The sequence below is a fragment of the Dendrobates tinctorius genome, unplaced genomic scaffold (genome assembly GCF_039654945.1).
Source record: "Dendrobates tinctorius isolate UK_male_01 unplaced genomic scaffold, ASM3965494v1 ptg000099l, whole genome shotgun sequence".
Lineage (NCBI taxonomy): Eukaryota > Metazoa > Chordata > Amphibia > Anura > Dendrobatidae > Dendrobates > Dendrobates tinctorius.
This window is the reverse complement of record NW_027361767.1, coordinates 2,978,512-2,999,215: the sequence shown is the minus strand read 5'-3', so window position 1 is coordinate 2,999,215 and position 20,704 is coordinate 2,978,512. Positions and strand designations below refer to the sequence as shown.

At 44.6% G+C, this 20,704-nt stretch overlaps 1 protein-coding gene across 2 annotated transcripts in view; it reads left to right on the top strand.

Moving 5' to 3' along the window:
- Window positions 1–2,067: 2,067 nt before the first annotated feature.
- Window positions 2,068–20,704, top strand: part of RGL3 (ral guanine nucleotide dissociation stimulator like 3) — a 59,003-nt gene continuing 40,366 nt past the window's right edge. The window contains exons 1-3 of one of the 2 annotated variants that reach the window (XM_073587445.1): window positions 2,068–2,441; window positions 8,517–8,642; window positions 17,163–17,261. In XM_073587445.1, the coding sequence (XP_073443546.1) occupies window positions 8,526–8,642; window positions 17,163–17,261 (216 nt within the window). In that variant the 5' untranslated portion in view covers window positions 2,068–2,441; window positions 8,517–8,525. Of the gene's footprint in view, window positions 2,442–8,516; window positions 8,643–14,051; window positions 14,955–17,162; window positions 17,262–20,704 lie in introns of those variants that run through there. The other variant, XM_073587446.1, reaches the window with a different exon arrangement.

Below are 20,704 nucleotides of genomic sequence, written 5' to 3'. Positions count from 1 at the left end.
CCCCTGTAACCTCTTATTACAGTAACCCGACTCCTGATCCTCTTATTACCCCTGTAACCTCTTATTACAGTAACCCGGCTCCTGATCCTCTTATTACCCCTGTAACCTCTTATTACAGTAACCCGGCTCCTGATCTTCTTATTACCCCTGTAACCTCATTACAATAACCCGGCTCCTGATCCTCTTATTACCCCTGTAACCTCTTATTACAGTAACCCGACTCCTGATCCTCTTATTACCCTGTAACCTCTTATTACAGTAACCCGGCTCCTGATCCTCTTATTACCCTGTAACCTCTTATTACAGTAACCTGGCTCCTGATCTTATTACCATGTAACCTCTTATTACAGTAACCCGGCTCCTGATCCTCTTATTACCCTGTAACCTCTTATTACAGTAACCCGGCTCCTGATCCTCTTATTACCCCTGTAACCTCTTATTACAGTAACCCGGCTCCTGATCCTCTTATTACCCTGTAATCTCTTATTACAGTAGCCCGGCTCCTGATCCTCTTATTACCCTGTAACCTCTTTTTACAGTAACCCGGCTCCTGATCCTCTTATTACCCTTGTAACCTCTTATTACAGTAACCCGACTTCGGATCCTCTTATTACCCCTGTAACCTCTTATTACAGTAACCCGGCTCCTGATCTTCTTATTACCCCTGTAACCTCATTACAATAACCCAGCTCCTGATCCTCTTATTACCCCTGTAACCTCTTATTACAGTAACCCGACTCCTGATCCTCTTATTACCCTGCAACCTCTTATTACAGTAACCCGGCTCCTGATCTTATTACCCCTGTAACCTCATTACAGTAACCCAGCTCCTGATTATCTTATTACTCCTGTAACTTCTTATTACAGTAACCCGGCTCCTGATCCTCTTATTACCCCTGTAACCTCATTACAGTAACCCAGCTCCTGATTATCTTATTACTCCTGTAACTTCTTATTACAGTAACCCGGCTCCTGATCCTCTTATTACCCTGTAATCTCTTATTACAGTAGTCCGACTCCTGATCCTCTTATTACCCTGTAACCTCTTATTACAGTAACCCGGCTCCTGATCCTCTTACTACCCCTGTAACCTCTTATTACAGTAACCCGACTCCTGATCCTCTTATTACCCCTGTAACCTCTTATTGCAGTAACCTGGCTCCTGATCCTCTTATTATCCCTGTAACCTCTTATTACAGTAACCCGACTCCTGATCCTATTACCCCTGTAACCTCTTATTACAGTAACCCGACTCCTGATCCTATTACCCCTGTAACCTCTTATTACAGTAACCCGGCTCCTGATCCTCTTATTACCCCTGTAACCTCTTATTACAGTAACCCGGCTCCTGATCCTCTTATTACCCTGTAACCTGTTATTACAGTAACCCGGCTCCTGATCCTCTTATTACCTCTGTAACCTCTTATTACAGTAACCTGGCTCCTGGTCCTCTTATTACCCTGTAACCTCTTATTACAGTAACCCGGCTCCTGATCCTCTTATTACCCTGTAACCTCTAATTACAGTAACTCGGCTCCTGATGCCCTTATTTCCCCTGTAACCTCTTATTACAGTAACCCGGCTCCTGATCTTCTTATTACCCTGTAACCTCTTATTACAGTAACCCGGCTCCTGATCCTCTTATTACCCTGTAACCTCTAATTACAGTAACTCGGCTCCTGATGCCCTTATTTCCCCTGTAACCTCTTATTACAGTAACCCGGCTCCTGGTCCTCTTATTACCCTGTAACCTCTTATTACAGTAACCCGGCTCCTGATCCTCTTATTACCCTGTAACCTCTAATTACAGTAACTCGGCTCCTGATGCCCTTATTTCCCCTGTAACCTCTTATTACAGTAACCCGGCTCCTGACCCTCTTATTACCCTGTAACCTCTTATTACAGTAACCCGGCTCCTGATCTTATTACTTTAGTGATCTATTAAGTAATTCATAAGCTGAAAATTTTCATGTAATTCAGCATTTTTTTCATTTCTTTTCGGTTCTGCAGAATGATGAAATCTCATTTGAGTTTAATCTAATCTTTGAGCTTTTGAAAACAACAAAAATCTGCCATTGTTTTTATGGTCTGGGAAAAAGCCTGAGAGGGGTCAGAGGAAGTGACATTCCGCCCCACCACCCTCTCCTGAGTCTGCAGTATTCGGAGGAGGGGGAGCAGGATGTCAGAGGACGGCTTCCAGCAAAGTGGGATAGAGGGAGGAAGGGAGAGAGAAAAAGTGACACAAGTAAAAAACAGGGATCAAAGGTAACGGGGACATCATCTATATTTCCTTCCATACACCGGTTCACACAGCTGCGTCTCTGTGGGGTGTAAGAGTGGGGGACACTGCCGACTGTTCCAAGCCTTGTCATGGATTTTTATTATCTTCCTTGCAAACTTTTCTAATTCTGGCGGGTGATTTTGGGAATTGAAGCTATGAGGTGAGGAAAGAGAACGTATTATATGCAGGATTATATAAGATGCACATTTTTTTTTGTAAGGTACAGAGACTTCTGTGTCTGTTGATACCTGTATTTATACCCTACACGGATATGCAACTTTCGATGCTCGCTATAGGCACCCTGTAACCTTAGATGTTTTCATAGGCAACCTGTACCTTTAGAGGCTCCCTATAAGCACCCTGTAACTTTAGATGTTCTCATAGGCATCCTGTACCTTTAGAGGCTCCCTATATGCACCTTGTAACCTTAGATGTTCTCATAGGCATCCTGTACCTTTAGAGGCTCCCTATAGGCACCTTGTAACCTTAGATGTTCTCATAGGCATCCTGTACCTTTAGAGGCTTCCTATAAGCACCCTGTAACTTTAGATGTTCCCATAGGCACCCTGTAACTTCAGAGGCTCCCTATAGGTACCCTCTAACTTTAGATGTTTCCATAGGCACCCTGTAACTTTAGAGGCTCCCTATAGGCACCCTATAACTTTAGATGTTCTCATAGGCATCCTGTACTTTTAGAGGCTCCCTTTATGCACCTTGTAACCTTAGATGTTCTCATAGGCATCCTGTACCTTTAGAGGCTCCCTATAAGCACCCTGTAGCTTTACATGTTCCCATAGGCACCCTGTAACTTTAGAGGCTCCCTATAAGCACCCTGTAACTTTATAGGCTCCCTATAGGCACCCTGTAACTTTAGAGGCTCCCTATAGGAACCCTGTAACTTTAGATGTTCCCATAGGCACCCTGTAACCTTAGAGGCTCTGTATAGGCATCCTGTAAGCTTAAATGTTCCTGTAAGCACCGTAACTTTAGAGGCTCCCTTTAGGCACCCTCTAACCTCAGGTAACCTTAGATGATCCCGTACACATCATGTAACCTTAGAGGTTCCCACAGGCACCCTGCAACCTTAGGTTTTTCCCACCCTGTATCCTTAGATGCTCCCATGTACACCCTGTAACCTTAGATGCTCCCATGTACACCCTGTAACCTTAGATGCTCCCATGTACACCCTGTAACCTTAGGTGCTCCTGAAGATACCACATATTTTTAGGTGCTTACATTGGCATACTGTAAGCTTAGTGCTCCAATAGGCACTCCTTAAACTTACATGCTCGTTAAAGGCACCCTACAACCTTAAATACTTAAATACTTTTTCCATAGGCACCTTGTAACTTTAGATGTTCCCATAGTCACCCTGTAACCTTCAGTGCTTCGATAGGCCCCCTACAACCTTTGATGCTGCAATAAGCACCCTGTAACCTTAGAGGTTCCCTATAGGCACCCTTTTACCTTAGGGTCCCTATAAGCACCCTGTTACCTTAGAGGCTCTTTATAGGCACCCTGTAACCTTAGAGGCTCTCTGTAAATATCCTGTAATCTTAGATGTTCCCATAGACATCCTGTAACCTTAGGGGTTCCTATAGGGGCCCAGTAACCTTAGGTGCTCCCATAGATACCTTGTAACTTTAGATACTCCCATAGGTATCCTCCATCCTTAAATGCTCCCATAGACACCCTATAAACGTAGGTGCTCCCTTAGACACTGTAACCTTAGGTGCTCTCCTAAGCATCCTGTAAATTTAGGCGCTCCTGTAGGCACCCTGTAATCTGAAATAATCTCCATAGGCATCCTTTAACTGTGCCTGCTCCTGTAGGCACTCTGTAACCTTAAATGCTTCCATGGGCACCTTGTAACCTTAGCTACTGCCATAGGCATCCTGTAACCTTATGTGTTCCCATAGGCACCCTGTAGTTTTAGATGTTCACATAGGCACCTTGGAAACTTAGATAATCTCATAGACATTCTTTTACCTTAGGTTCTCCCATAGGCACCCTGTAACTTTAGTTGCTCCAGTTAGCACTCTGTAACCTTATGCGCTGCCATAGGCACCCAGTAACCTTAGGTGCTCCCACAGGCACCCAGTAACCTTAGGTGCTCCCACAGGCACCTTGTAACCTTAGGTGCTCCCACAGGCACCTTGTAACCTTAGGTGCTCCCATAGGCACCCTGTAACCTTAGGTGCTCCTATGAGAAGCACACATAAGGAAAAAATTCCCAAAAATTCAAAAAAACACATTTGAAAGGTTGACTCACCAAACCCTGACTAATGCACTAGCAGGATGCAGCAGACCTTCATTGATAAAGGCTGGGGCAGCACAGGTGCAAACCACTGATTAAAACAGCCAGTAACCCAAGAGGGTCTGGCTGCCTAGTGGAAAAAATGCACACAAATAGGGCTTGCATAGGACATCAGTCACACAGATAAGTGTGGTGCAAAGTGTCTGAACAGCCTATTAATAACGCCCATAGTATTAGCAGGCGGGGTGCTCAGCACTATATTACAGTAACCCAGCACTCAGGGTTTGGTGAGTCAACCTTTCAAATGTGTTTTTTTTCTCTCCTATGAGAACCCTATAACCTTTGATGCTCCCATAGGTACCCTGTAACATTATATGCTCCCATAGGCACCCGGTAACCTTAGGTGCACCCACAGGCACCCTGTAACCTTAGGTGCTCCCATAGGCACCCAGTAACCTTAGGTGCTCCCATAGGCACCATATAACCTTAGATGCTCCTATAGGCACCCTGTAACCTTAGGTGCTCCTATCAGAACCCTGTAACCTTACATGTTCCGATAGGCACCCAGTAACCTTAGGTGCACCCATAGGCACCCAGTAACCATAGGTGATCTCATAGGCACCCATTAACCTTAGGTGCTCCCATAGGCACCCTGTAACCTTAAGTGCTCGCATAGGCACCCTTTATTTTTAGGTGTGCTCATAGACATCCTGTAAACGTATATGTTCTCATAGATATCTTATAACTTAGGTGCTTCCATATGGATCCTGTAACCTCAGATACTCCTCATAGGCACCTTGTAACCTTGAATGCTCCCCATGGACACCTTTTCACCTTAGATGCACCCCAGAGATGCTCCCATTGGCTTCCTGATTTTGTTCAAATCTGGCTGCTGCTATAGAAAAGTGGTGCAAAATTTTGGTGGATGATCATGGAAAATCACTACCTGTATTTTTATGACATGTTATCTTCCTCCGAGCCCTCACCGTGTACTAGAACGATGGATAGGTTTGGGCCATCTTGAAGCTCCTACCCAACCAGTTAGGGAGTGGTGCTGTATCAAACAAACCGTTAGGGGCCCTTCACTTCTGTGTTGTAGGCATATAGCGGGATGCCATAAAAAATCTATATCTATTGTTACAAAAAAAATCTTATGTTATTGTGATAAAATTCATTTTGTTTGAGCAAAAATGTAACAATCACAAATCTAAATTGTCCCCAAATCGTAGAACGGGGTGTGGGTGTGATCCTTCCATGTATACGTCTCGCTATATGTTTCCTATACGTACTACAGAGACGGAAATGCAGATGAAACTTCCCGGGATCAAGTATTCCTATAATGAAGGCTTTACCACGTCTTCAGACAACACTTCCGTCTGGGAAGTTCGAGAAGCAAGCCCCGTCCATATAAAGAGCGGCGAAAGCGAACTTTACAGATTTTGTTTGTTCTCTATCGTCCTAGCTCGGTAAAATGACTTCCAAATATCCCATCATGTTTCCAAACACAGAATGTCATAGCGTATATGTGTGATAAAAGGTGGTAGAGTGCCTTGAAAAAGTATTCACACCCAGTGAAATTTTCCACATTTTTTAATGTTACGCCCACAAACCTAATTGTATTATATTTGGATTCTATGTGATATACCAACACAAAGTAGGGAGTATTTGTGATGTATAAAGGAAGTGATACATGGTTTTCTAAATTCAATTACTGCTGCAGTCTTTTGGGGTCTGTGTCTACCAGCTTTGCACATCTAGAGGTGACATTTGTGCCCCGTCTTCTTTGCACACTCACTGTCGCTCAGCGAGATTGGATGGAGGCGTCTGTGATCAGCAATTTTCAAGTCTTGTCAATTTTAGTCTGGACTGTGACTGGGCCATTAACACACAGATCAAGCATTGATCTAAACCATCCATTGTAGCTCTATCAGGATGTTTAGGGTCATTGTCCTGCTGGAAGGTGAACCTACGCCCCAGTCTCGAGTCTTTTGACGTTTCTAACAACTTTTCCTTCATCAACTCTGACCAGCTTCCATCTCCCTGTTGAAGAAAAGCCTCTCCATAGCATGATGATGTTACCAACATGTTTGACAGTGGGGATTGTGTTTTCAGGGTGACGTGCAGTGTTAGTTTCCACCAAATATAGCGTTTTACAGTTAGCCCAAAAAGTTCTACTTTGGTCTCATCTGACTAAAGCACCTTCTTCCACATGCTCGCTGTGTCCCCTACATGGACTTTTGTAAACCGCAAACTAGACTTCTTATGGCTTGCGTTCAAAAATGTCTTTCTTATTGCCACTCTTCCTCAAAGGCCAGATTTGTGGAGTACACGACTAATAGTTGTCCTATGTCCAGTGGATGTTTCTCAAGCACCAAGGGCTAAGTCACCCCCCACAAGTTCCAAAACAGGTTCAAAGTCCAAAAGAATTCAAGGCACCAGGAGAAAAAAAAATCTAATTGTGATAAAAAATAACTTTTATTTTTTCTTCAAAAGAAAGAAATGTTATGTTATGGCTGACTTTTAGTAAACTTGCAATTTTTGGCATGAAAAAGGCTTATCATGGCCAAAACATTGCTGGATTCTTCTACCTCATTTGTAACGACTGCCATATGCTTTTAAAGAAAGAATAAATGTTATTTTTATCCCAATGAGAATTTTTTCCTGGTGCCTCGAATTCTTTTGGACTTTGTAATAGTTGTCTTGTGGGCACATTCTCTCACCTGAGCTGTGGATCTCTGCAGCTCCTCCAGAGTGACCATGAGCCTCTTGGCTGCTTCTCTACTTAGTGCTCTCCTTGCTGAATGTCGGCTTAGGTGGACGGCCATGTCTTGGTAGGTTTGCAGTTGTGTCGTACTCCTTCCATTTTTGGATGATGGATTGAACAGTGTTCCATGAGATATTCAGAGCTTGGGCTATTTTTTTTTTTTATAACAACTTTATCCCTGACCTGGTGTGTTCCTTGGTTTTCATAATGCTGTTTGATCCCTAATGTTCTCACACAAACCTCTGAGGTCTTTACAAAACAGCTGTAGTTCTACTGAGAATAAATTACACACAGGTGGACGCAATTTACTAATTACGTGACTTCTGAAAGCAATTGGTCACTCAGGAATTTATTTAGGATTTTCAGACTACAAGCGATTGAATGCAAATGCACGTCACAATTTTCAGATTTATGTTTTTAAACATTTAGAAAACCACATATCATTTCCTTTACACTTCACAAATACTTACTACTTTTGTGTTGGTATCACAAAATCCCAAGAAAATACATTATTTTACTTTGTGGCTCTAACGTGAAAAAATGTGGAAAACTTCTCTGGGTATGAATACTTTTTTTCCAAGCATTGTATATAGTATACCGTATGTGTATAATATTTTTTGTCATAAAATGGCATTGAATATACATAATATTGTATACACAAAATGGCCAGAGAAAATAGCATATATTACTTATGTTGTTAGTATGCAGATGAAACCCCAGGGGCTTTCAGCTGCCGATTTCTGAGGTAACACATTATCCTTCCTGTTTTATTTAAGTTGATTTATGATAAGCTCACAGGACTGGTAATGTGGCAGAAACACTCACTCCTGTGATAAAACAGGCAGGGAATTGTGTTACCTCAGAAACGTCTGCCAGACATTTGAGAACGCGGCCATACAACTAGGAATTAGACTCTCCAGCAAAAATTAAACCCCTTTATTATGGCTTTGAAAGAAGGATGATAAAAAATAAGTTGATTCTTGTCCAAATCAATTAGAACCTCATAGACTGAAGAGTAAAGTCCAGCATGTTATAAGTAGACCCAACAACACCTTTATGTTTTATGTGCTATAAAATGTTGAGTTTTAAGACAACCATTACCAAGGTTTGGGGCACATGTTCCCATCAGAGGACGCCCAAGTAGCTTCCTCTGCCCCATCATAAGAAGTTACGTGCACTGCAGCCTCTTAAGTCTGAAATGCTCTCTTTTCTAGAAGATCAAAATGTTTGGTGATCCTGGCTCATGCAGCAGTCTGTCTCTGGACCTTGATATGAGTTGGGGGATCGTTTTACAAGCGTATCGCTGCCTCGCCAATGACGATGAAGCTTGCAGATACAAGGTGAGTCTCGAGTTTACCTGTAATAGAAGTTGTATATCTCCTAAAGTCACAAATATTGAGAGCGTATGTGACAGGTAGAAGCTGCGCTGTTGATTTAGAATCATCCAGCAACTATAGGAGTTAAAATGGTTATAGCAGACAAGAAGTGGTTAGCTCAGTCCCAGGGGGTACTAGGAAAGTTGTTAGTTATTATGGCCTGGACAACCAAGAGTATGTGCTAGAGAGTCTCCTATCAGACTGATATCAGACAAGGTGTAAAGACCAGTTCTTCCTGGGAAGTGATTGCTTTAATCATAGAAGCAGTCAGGACAGCCATAAGCATCTTTATTACATCAAGATAGAAGTGAGAGAGCTACAGCACCGGACTCATTCCCCCTCACCCCACCTCACTGCATGAGAAAAGTACAGTTCTGCTTAGGTTAAGACCCTGTGTGCGAAGAGAAGTTATCTGTGAAGAGACTTTCATATTTGTTGAAGAAGCATTGCATGAAGAGAAGTGATTCTGTGTGATGAAAAGAAGTTTGACTGAAGCCTGTGATCAAAATCAGCTCTTAACTGTATCATAGCTGTGTGCCTGTAAATCGTTACCTCCCCTGTACTGTGAAGAATTATAATTTATGGTAGCCCTGAGTAAGGTTTCCCCAGGATTCCAAAAAGTGCTTGTTTCCTTTGTATTGCCCTCATTCTTTCCTACATGCAACCCTAACATGGCACACATACAATTGTGCCAATCAGTCCATGATGTTACGGAAAGTTGTAGCTGAGATCGCTGTGTGTGACACTGACCAGCGACCGGACCCCCTGCCGGGTACCGCTGATCATCCTGGAATGGCCAGGACATTTTTTTGATTGCTGGTCTCCCGCTGGCCAGCACGCATCGCTGCGTGTGGCAGGTGGGAGACCAGCGATCAGCGAGCTGGCGCTGGTAACTAAGGTACATATCGGGTTTCTAAGCAGCGCGCAGCGCTTAGAAACCCAATGTGTACCTTAGTTACCAGCGCGCTGGTGCAGGGAGCTGGTAACCAAGGTACACATCGGGATTCTAAGTGCCGCGTGCCGCTTAGAAACGCGATGTGTACCTTGGGTACCAGCTCCCTGCACCAGCGCGCTGGTAACTAAGGTACACAGTGGGTAACTAAGCGACGTGCGTCACTTGTTAACTTGTTCTCTAGATTCAGGTTTTTTTTAGGTATCTATGGGACTCAAACCTAGAACTTTGACTACAGGAGGCAGAAACACTAACAGTGAGCCACATACTTTCATTAATTAATTTAATTTCCATCTTCTGTGAATATCAGGTCTGTGATGCGAATTAAAAGTAGAACATTATCTACGGGAGGCAGAAATACTAAAAATGAGCCACAGACTTAAATTAATTTAATTTCCAGCTTCTTCATACTATATATCAGGCATCTCATGGGACTTAACTCGGAGGAACCTTTTCTAAAGGAGGCAGAAACACTAACAGTGAGCCAAAGACTTTAATTTCATTTTTAGCTTCTTCATATATCAGGTCTTTGAAGGGATTCAAACGTAAAACCTTGCCTACTGGAGGCAGAAACACTAACAGTGAGCCAAAGACTTTAATTTCATTTTCACCTCTGTATTTCAGGTCTTTGATGGGAGTCAAACATAAAACCTTGTCTACAGGAGGCAGAAATATTAACAATGAGCCATAACTTTAATTAATTTAGATAATTTTCAGCTTTTTCGAGTATCAGGCCTATATCTGGCTCGCTCTTGTTATCTGCACCTCAAAAACATTTCTAGAATTCGACCTTTTCTTACTTTTGACTCCGCAAAAACTCTGACTGTTTCTCTTATTCATTCTCCTCTCAACTATTGTAACTCTCTTCTAATCGGTCTCCCTCTTACCAAACTCTCCCCTCTCCAATCTGTCTTGAATGCTGCAGCCAGGATCATATTCCTCGCCAATCGTTACACCAATGCCTCTACCTTGTGCCAGTCATTACACTGGCTACCCATCCACTCCAGAATTCAGTATAAACTTATTACCCTCTCCCACAAAGCCCTCCATGGCGCAGCACCACCCTACATCTCCTCCCTTGTTTCAGTATACCACCCTACCCGCGCCCTCCGTTCTGCTGATGACCTGAGGTTAGCATCCTCAATAATCAGAACCTCCCACTCCCGTCTCCAAGACTATACACGTGCTGCGCCAATTCTTTGGAATGCACTTCCCAGGTCAATACGATTAGTCCGCAATCCCTACAAGTTTAAGCGTGCCCTGAAAACGCATTTATTCAGACTGGCCTACCGCCTTAACACATCAACCTAATCTATCCCTGTGTGGCACAGCCAAAATTTTTACCATAACCAGGTTCCCCGCATCATGTTCCCATATGCTTTATGCATCCATTAGCCCTCTGTGTCTGTACTGTTACACACTTAACATTATGGCTGGTCCATACAATCAGGGTAACTGTTACCACCCACCTTCCGTGTCTCCTCTTTCCTCATAGATTGTAAGCTTGCGAGCAGGGCCCTCATTCCTCTTGGTATCTGTTATGATCTATGTGATTATTGTTATGCTGTAATGTCTATTGTCTGTACAAATCCCCTCTGAAATGTAAAGTGCTGCGGAATATGTCAGCGCTATAGAAATAAAATTTATTATTATTATTATTGATGGGGCTCAAACCTAGAACATTGTCTACAGGAGGTAGAAACAGTGAGCCACAGACTTTCATTAATGGATCCATTTTCAGCTTCTTTGTATATCATGTGTCTGATGGAACTCAAACATAAGAGAATATTGTAAACTTGGAGTTGTTCCTGAACCTCTTCTTTCCCATCTGGCCTCTGTGATCTGTGCAGAACATTTGCTGATCGCAGAGTGACTTTGGTTTTTGCTTTGAATTTTTATGTTTTGGCAACAACTAAAATGAGCGTTATGTGTGTATACAAAACAAGGCCGAATTCAGGTGTCACTGGCAGGCTTGACGAGGTGGTATGTCCTCTTTGAGTGTGGTGAGAAGATGAGGTTGTCTTTGGTGGTGGTGGTCCATGTGCATACATAATACATTAATTAATTTCTTGACCCTCTGACTGAAGGAACTAGAGATTGCACGTAGGTCAGTGTAGCGCCCTTTTAGTCATCTTGGTGGTTTTGATTGGCTGAGAAGGATTTGGAACACCGTGAAAGCATCTTAAGGAGTCGTCACAACGACAGCCCATTTTTATGAACTATTAGGGCATAAGGACATGACAGGTGATAATGGTGTTATAGGACTGTGCAGCACTCGCTCTGCCAGACTCTGTCCTTGTAATGTAAATGGTCAACAAATGATTTGAATGGACGCAATGTAATGCTACATTTGCCCTGTAGTGGCCGCTGCAGGGTAATGTATTGCCCAGATCTGCAGCAATCAACTGATTACTGAGCCAGGTTCTTTTTCCAAACTGGTTTTCATGGTGAGACGCCCCTCACAGGAAGATTCTGTCCACAGTTCTCTGCTGGGGTATCAGAATTTATGGACTATTGGACGTTGGATTAAAATAATTTTATACATTTTGTGGACTGTTGGATACCGAATATATATACAGTATATATACAGTATATAAATATATTTATATATACACATATATTTAGACAAAACGTATTGAGACCCACATTGTAATGATTGATCTGAGGGTTCTCAATTAGTCCCATTGCCCCTGGTGTATAACATTCAACCCCTCGTCCCCCTGGTGTATAACATCCGGCTCCTCACCCCCAGTGTATAACATCCCAATCCTCACCTCCCCCATGTATAACATCCGCCCTCCATTCCCTTCCCGGTGTACAACATCTGGCTCCTCACCCTCCTGTGTATAACAACCAGACCCTCAGCCCCCGTGTATAACATCCGGACGTTCACCTCCCATGTATACTGTAACATCTCAATCCTCACCCCCCCCCTGTTGTATAACATCTACATCTGACCCCTCAACCCAAATGGAAAGCATCCGGCCCCTCAGCCACAGTGTATATCATCTGACCCCTCACATCCAGTGTATACCCTCCGGCCCCCCCACCATGCCATTTGCCTTTATAACACCTGACAGAACGGTCGGTGGTGCAGAGCTCACTGATACCGGTCCGGTCCTGTAATAGGGTCCACTGGGGTAACGAGTCCATCCATGACATTTCTTCCTCCTGACTCTTCCCCTATCACCTGTGAGTGATATTATAGAGAGGTGGAAGGAACCGCAGCAACTCAGCCACAAAGTGGAGACCCCGTAATGTTACAGAGTGGGGGCCGAGTGCTGAGGAGCAGAGGGCACAAAAGTCACCAACGCTCTGCTGACCCCATAACTGCAGAGTCCAGACCTCCTCTGATATAACATCAGCACAAACCCTACACCCCCGCCGGGAGCTTCATGGCCGAGCAGCTACATGCAGCCATACATCACCAAGCACAATGCTGAGCGTTGGATGCAGGGATGTAAAGCCGCCACCACTGAACTCTGGAGGAGACGTGTGCTGTGCAGTGACGGATCACACTTCTCTATGTGCCATCTGATGGAGGAGTCTGGATTTGGTGATTCCAGGAGGACGTTACCCCGTGACTGTGCCGCTATACAGATGGTGGAGGAGGGTAACGCTCTGGGCTGTTACTAGGGGTCGGACTCTTAGCTCCACTGATGGGAAATCTTAATGCTTCAGCACAAGACATTATGGACAGTTGTAGCCTCCATCTTTGTAGGAACAGTTTGGGGAAGACCCCCCATGACTGTGCCCAGTGCACAAGGTCCATACAGATATGGGGGGGACATGTCTGTCCGCACAGACCCCAGCCCCATCTAAGGACTACACCAGAGACTGTGAGCCCGGCCTCCCCTAACATCAAGGTCTGACCTCACAAATGCCCCAGAATTTTACATTACACACATTTAATACGAAGACTTCTGGACTATCGGATACCGGAATAAAAGAAATGTTACTAAACTTCTATCTAGCTGTATATCCATACAGTATTTGTAACTTCTGTACTCTCAGATATAAGACCCGGAGTTTCTGGACTATTAGATACCAGAATAAAGGAATTTATTTCTTCTGTTACCGTATATATATGTGGAATATAATGTGCAGACCTTCTGGACTGTTGGATGCCGCATTAAAGGAGTTTCGCTGCATTAAAATTTCTACACCCTCAGATGAATGCTGCAGACCTCCTGGATTAAAGGCATTTGTACGCCATATAGATAAGTGAATGTTTTTATATTAGTCTCCATGATATGCAGACTTTTTAAACTATTGGACGCAGGCGTAATAGATAATATGCTCACACAATAGGGTATTATGTCTTCATTCCCCCTCCCCCACTAAGTCTCCTTAGCCTACTGAGTTAACCATTTCTCAAGACATCTGTAACCTTGTAGTGAACTTGAGATATTGGAGCAGCACCATCCTCCTTTTCTCCCTCTTGCACAGGTCTCCTGTGTCCTCCTCCTATACCCTCCTGCCTATGTCCTCCTCCTGCCCAAATCTTGCTCCACTCTCAGGATCCCTGAGCATTGTCTCTGATCTCTCTTTTCCTCCTCTGCCTCTTATCTCCTACCCCTATGTTCTCCCCTCCTCCCAACTTCCCAGGTCTCTCCTCCCCACTCTCCTCCCTTCTCTCTTTCTCTGGAGGGCAGGGATTTAATCCCTTGATGATATCAGTCTGAGGATTTCAAAAGAAAGAAACTTTCCACAACACATAAGGCTGACCACAGAGTAGGAAGAAGACAGGGGAAGCCAAGGACGGTGGGCAGGGAGAAAAGTCCTGGAGAAAAGTTTCTTCCGGAGACATTGCCAAGGTTGGTGCTATGTGGATGACGGAGGAGAAGTTAGAAGAAACAAGAAAGAACAAACAAGTCAAGGAACAGTCAGCGAGAAAGAGAAGATAGTAAGCAAGTGACTCATGGAGGAACCACTTATTGTCAGAAGTCGTAGGATATAGACAGCTTGGAGATATGGATATCCGAAGGATAGGTATCTTCATCTTGGAGTGATCCAGATTTATGGGTGGTGGCATCTCAAGAGGAGTCTACGAATGAATATAACGTTGTGTGGGATTTGCCAAAAATTCCCATCTGTAATACAATTATAGTGGTCTCGCTTTTAACTTCACCCTTCTGCCCCCATCTCTTTCCTGAGCTATCAGTATGGCTTCACCGGGGCAGGTGGTCCTATATTCCTCCTATACGTTGATCCTTTCGTTGTGACATGGTGTCTGAAAGTAGACATTGAGGTCCCAAATGTCGGACGAAGAGGAACCCCGCGAGACGAAGCCCTCCCGTGCCATGGGCAAAGAGATCACTATGGTACGTTTGATCACTTGGGCATTGTGTATGAATAGTCAGTGGCCCTCAGAGATAGCTTAGAACAGTGTTTCCCAAACTCCAGTCCTCACGGACACCAACAGGTCATGTTTTCAGGATTTCCTTAGTATTTCACAGGTGACAGAAGTATCATCAAGCATGAGGAGTTCTCTCACGAGTAACACTATGGAAATCCTGAAAACATGACCTGTTGGGGTCTGTGAGGACTGGAGTTTGGGAACCACTGCCCCTGGAGGAAAGAATGGTGGTGTAACCTCTTAATGGTCAATCCCTTGAGGTCCAACCCTTTACCAGGATCACTGATGAAGTAGAAGAAGATTCCTGGATCCAGGGTCCAAGCCCTTTGCGTGAGGAAATTTTTAAGGAAAGGCAGATGTTCCTCAAAGTGCACTTGTCATAAGATAAGTGCATTGTACATAGGGGCAGAGACATGATGCACCTAAAGGGTTAATCTTGTAAATCTGCTTTATAGGGGGTATTTTAGTTCTTTAGTATTGCTGTCCTATCCTTAGGGTAGACCACCAATATCAGATATTTGATGGTCTGGATCTGATCAGCCAGCCACAGTGATTACTATTTTTAGTCAGAACCTAATCCATGACCGATATGCTGCTTTCATGAAGTTTCATCAATTTGGACACAGGAAAAAGTCCCGAGACACGAGGCACATGGTGCTTCATGCTCAGAGGAATTTTCAGTTTACAAAAGTCTCTTTTTGCTAGAAAGGTTCCTCAATAAAACCATGATCGCATATTGTCTTGCTGAAGACATTCTCAACGGATCAGCTGTGAGGGAAGCTGGCAGTAAGTGCTCAGATTCCCTGCAGCGCTTCCGCAGGCGAGATGGGGAATTACAATGATACACATTAAATCAAGATGTGCCTGGTCTCTCTGGGTGATAGAAAAATAAGGTTCCTGATAGGAGACCCCCCCTTCCCCCGAATAATGAACCATTATTACATTACTAATAAAGGACGAGTCTACTTAACCCCTTAAAAACCTTTTTTGTGCTTCACTTTTTCCTCCAAAACTTTTTTTTTGTTGCCAATTTCTGAGACCCGTAACTTTTTTCATTTTTCGGTTGATGGAGCTGTGCGAGGGCTTGTATTTTGCAGTACTATTGATTTCATTTTGGAGTAGATACGATATTTTGATCACTTATTATCATATATTTTGTTAAGTTTTATTTTATATAACTTGGGAAAAAAACTTACATTTGTAAGAAAAAATTGGGATGGGGTGGATGTTGCCATTTTCCAAGACCCGTAACATTTTTGTTTTTTCTATTGATTAAGCTGGGTGAAAACTAGTTTTGGGGGGTTTATTGATTTTTGGCTATATACGATATTTTTATCTTCTTTTATTGTATTTTATTATGTTTTATATTATATTTATGGGTTTTTTTAATCACATTTCTGGTGTTTTTATTTTTTTTCTCTCTTTATGATCTTTACCGTACAGGTTAATTCATTTTATATTTTGATATATTGGAATTTTATGGATGCCGCGACACTTGACTATGTTTATTTTTTTTAAATGTTTTTATTTTTAATGGGGGAGAAGGAAAGTGGTTTCTATAGTTTTTTATAAACATTTTTTATTCTTCACTATTACTTTTTTTAGTCCCCTAAAGTATGTAGCGTAAATCACTGTCTCCTTTGTAGCTCAGTCTATGGCAGAGCTTCACAGGACTACCAAGATGGCAGTGATAAGGGCCTTCATCAGACCCCCGACTGCCATGTTTGATCACTGATATGGAGGTCCAGAGAGCCCCATGACTCCTCACAACCTCCATGGTAAGGAGGAGCACTGTAAGGCCTATAGACTTGTATGCGGCATGTACGATGGACACCAGACTAGTGAAGAGGTTGAATTTGGGGCGTGAAGGGTGGGACAGGCTGGGACTTCTTCGTTGAGCCCAGAAATACACGATCTTCCCTAATGTATAATTTGGTTTACGGATCTGGGCCTGGTGAGTTAATAGGGCAGCAGAGACATAGAGGAGAAGGCGGAGGAGTAGTGGTGGGGGACCTGACCAAACCAGACAAGTGACTTTAGATTTGGAAGGATGAGAATTAACCGCTTCATCACCAAGTGAGACTTTTACAAAAACCGGAGCAGGGAGGACACCTATCATGGATACAAGGGCCTCGGGGAGGATATTCACCCTGAACTTGTTCTCTCTTCTCAGAATCCTCTGCAGGAATGGGGGGAAGAGGTGGAAGATGGAGCGATTTACGGAGTGACCCTGAGAAGAGTCAGGACGGAGAGACCCTGCGGAGACCTCCTGGTAATAAATAGGGGGGGAGCGTGTGCCGGATCTGACTCTCAATATGAAAACTCTATTGTTTATCCTGTACCATAAAAAATATACATCACGTATCCACAGGATAGATGACAGATACATGTATGATCGATGGGTGTCCTGCTGCTGAGACCACCATCCTTCCCGGGCATAAAGTCTCTACTGTGACTGGGGCGGTAGTGACCATGTGCAACAACAACTATAGAAAGTGAAGGGAGTAGCGGTCGCACATGCTCAGTACTGCTCCATACACTCATAATCAGTGATGTTCCCAGAGGTTGGACCCCGAGTGATCACACATTTATTACCTATCCTGTGGATATATACCAGTAACCCACTTTATTTCATGTGTATCTTGTGAACAACACTTCATGTTATAATAATACCATGATCTTTCCGTGCCCCTGTATATTTGATGAATACCCATCCTGTACCCTTTTATAATATCATGACTTGTCCATGCCCCTTTATATTACTTGTATAGCCATCCGGTCCCCTTTTATAATAATATCATGTCCTGTCCATGCCCTCTGTATTTCTTGTATACCCATCCTGCACCCCTTTGTAAAGTCATGACTTGTCCATGCCCCTTTATATTTTGTAACGCTAATTCCGGTGCCCCTTCATAGTTCCCCTGGGAGGCATCTGAGTATAAAAGGCACTGTCCCCTTTAGGGAGGCATCCCCTATAGTTTCCTAGTACTTGATAGTGTGTGCAACTGTATGTTGCCAGGTCGTCCCATATCCTAGTATCCTGAATTTAGTACCTGAACCCTGGTCCTTGTGCTGGCAGTGCCTGAACTCGATCCCCTGATCCTTGTGCGGCCCGTGACTGAACCTGCTCTCATGATCCTTGTGCGGCCAGGTCCTGAACTCGAACCCCTGATCCTTGTGTGGCCCGTGCCCGAACCTATTCCCCTGATCCTTGTGCGGCCCGTGCCCGAACCTGTTCCCCTGATCCTTGTGTGGTTAGTGCCTGAGACTGCTCCCCTGGTCCTTGTGCTGGCAGTTCCTGAACCTGCTCCCCTGGTCCATGTGTGATTAGGGCCTGAGACTGCTCCCCTGGTCCTTGTGCGGCCAGTGCCTGAACCTGCTCCCCTGATCCATATGTGGTTAGTGCCTGAGCCTGCTCCCCTGGTCCATGTGCGGCCAGTGCCTGAATCGGTTCTTGAGAACCGTGTGTGACCTTCGACTTTGTTCAGACCATCCACCTGTATAACCCCTTCAGCTCTGATCCGTTATCCTCCCGGTACTCTGACCCCGGAACGTTACCTGACTACGCTTTTGCCTCTTCCTTCTGTTTATGACTTACCCTCCTAGCTTCTGACCTTGGACTCCTTGGCCACTCTGACGCACGGCTTGGCCGTGAGAAGTGACTAGCATCACAGTCAGGTCCTGAACTCGAACCCCTGATCCTTGTGCAGCCCGTGACTGAACCTGCTCCCCTGATCCTTGTGTTGCCCGTAACCGAACCTGCTCCCCTGATCCTTGTGTGGCCCGTGACTGAACCTCCTCCCCTGATCCTTGTGTGGCCCGTGACTGAACCTCCTCCCCTGATCCTTGTGCGGCCCGTGACTGAACCTCCTCCCCTGATCCTTGTGCGGCCCGTGACTGAACCTCCTCCCCTGATCCTTGTGCGGCCCGTGACTGAACCTGCTCCCCTGATCCTTGTGTGGCCTGTGACTGAACCTCCTCCCCTGATCCTTGTGTGGCCCGTGACTGAACCTCCTCCCCTGATCCTTGTGCGGCCCGTGACTGAACCTCCTCCCCTGATCCTTGTGCGGCCCGTGACTGAACCTGCTCCCCTGATCCTTATGTGGCCCGTGACTGAACCTGCTCCCCTGATCCTTATGTGGCTCGTGCCTCAACCTGCTCCCCTGATCCTTGTGTGGCCCGTGCCTGAACCTGCTCCCCTGATCCTTGTGTGGCCCGTGCCTGAACCTGCTCCCCTGATCTTTATGTGGCCCGTGACTGAACCTGCTCCCCTGATCCTTGTGTGGTCCATTACTCAACCTGCTCCCCTGGTCCATGTGTGGGTAGGGCCTGAGCCTGCTCCCCTGGTCCATGTGTGGTTAGTGCCTGAGCCTGCTCCCCTGGTCCTTGTGCAGCCAGTGCCTGAATCAGTTCTCGAGACCCATGTGTGGCCAGTGCCTAAATCAGTTCCCGAGACCCGCGTGTGTGAACCTGTACTTCATGTATCCGGACTGTTATAGCAGTCTCCGAATACAGCTCTGTCTGTGATTCCGTATCAGTATTCCGTCCTGCCCGTGGAGTAGTCTGAACAGAACAGAGTCCAGTCTGTGTCTGCATACCTGATCCCTGGGGTCAGCAGCTGCGGTACCAGGGACTACCTGGTATCAGGCAGCCACCTGCAGCTGAAGCCTAACTGCGCCATCAGGAGCTCCAGTGAATGCCAGGTAACCCCTTAGCTATGCCCCTCTTAGGTAGCTCGGCCCTGTAGCACAGTGGGTCCACAAACCACGTGCGTCACCTGCTTGCGTAAGATATTTCTTGTATAGCCATCCTGTACCCCTTCATAATATCATGACTTTTCTGTGCCCCTTTATATTTTTGGTATACCCATCCTGCACCCCTTTATTATAATATCATGTCCTGTCCGTGCCCTAAATATTTTGTGAAACCCATCCTGTACCCCTTTATAATAAATGTCCGGCCTGTACCCCTTTATATTTCATAAGTAACCAGTCTGTATCCATTTTTCTTACATTGCCTTATATATACCCTGCCTGTCCACTTTCTGACTTATGTTTATCCTGCTGACTGTTTCCCCTATAAATCTACACAACGCAAATAGGATGTAGTATGATGTAAGCCCCGCAGGTGTGATGGCGCCCTCTGCCCCTTTATAATCCTGTCATCTGTCCTCCGCGCCTGTGATTATTATCTCAATATCCGGTATCACATGGCATCTGCTGGACATCCTGCTGTTTGGCCTGACATAGAAGCCAAATGTGCCAGATTTGGGCCAGTCATACGTGACCCAGGCATTGTATCTGATGACTATTACCGGTAATATTCGGCTAGTTATATAGAGCTCTGCACCCAAAATTAAACTTACATGCACCCATAAAGTAAAATATCATTAGTAGGGCTTAATAGCATTCCCATATATTCTGTAGAAAATGAAGAATCACACTTTCTGGATTACTGAATGCCAGATTAAAGGAATTGTACTGTATGTGAATAGTTTACATCCTGCCTTGACCAAGTGTCAATGACATACAAGTAGGAAGACTGACACCCCTTCCTCAGGACTCCTTTATTCTGCTTTTACTGGTCTTTCCTGACTGTTATCCATTTTCCCATCCACCGTCTCTGAGGTTCCTCCTACCTCCAGCCTTAATTCTTCCATACTGTTCCAACACACGACACCTGCTTTCACTTTCTTGAAGCATACCTGTCACTATT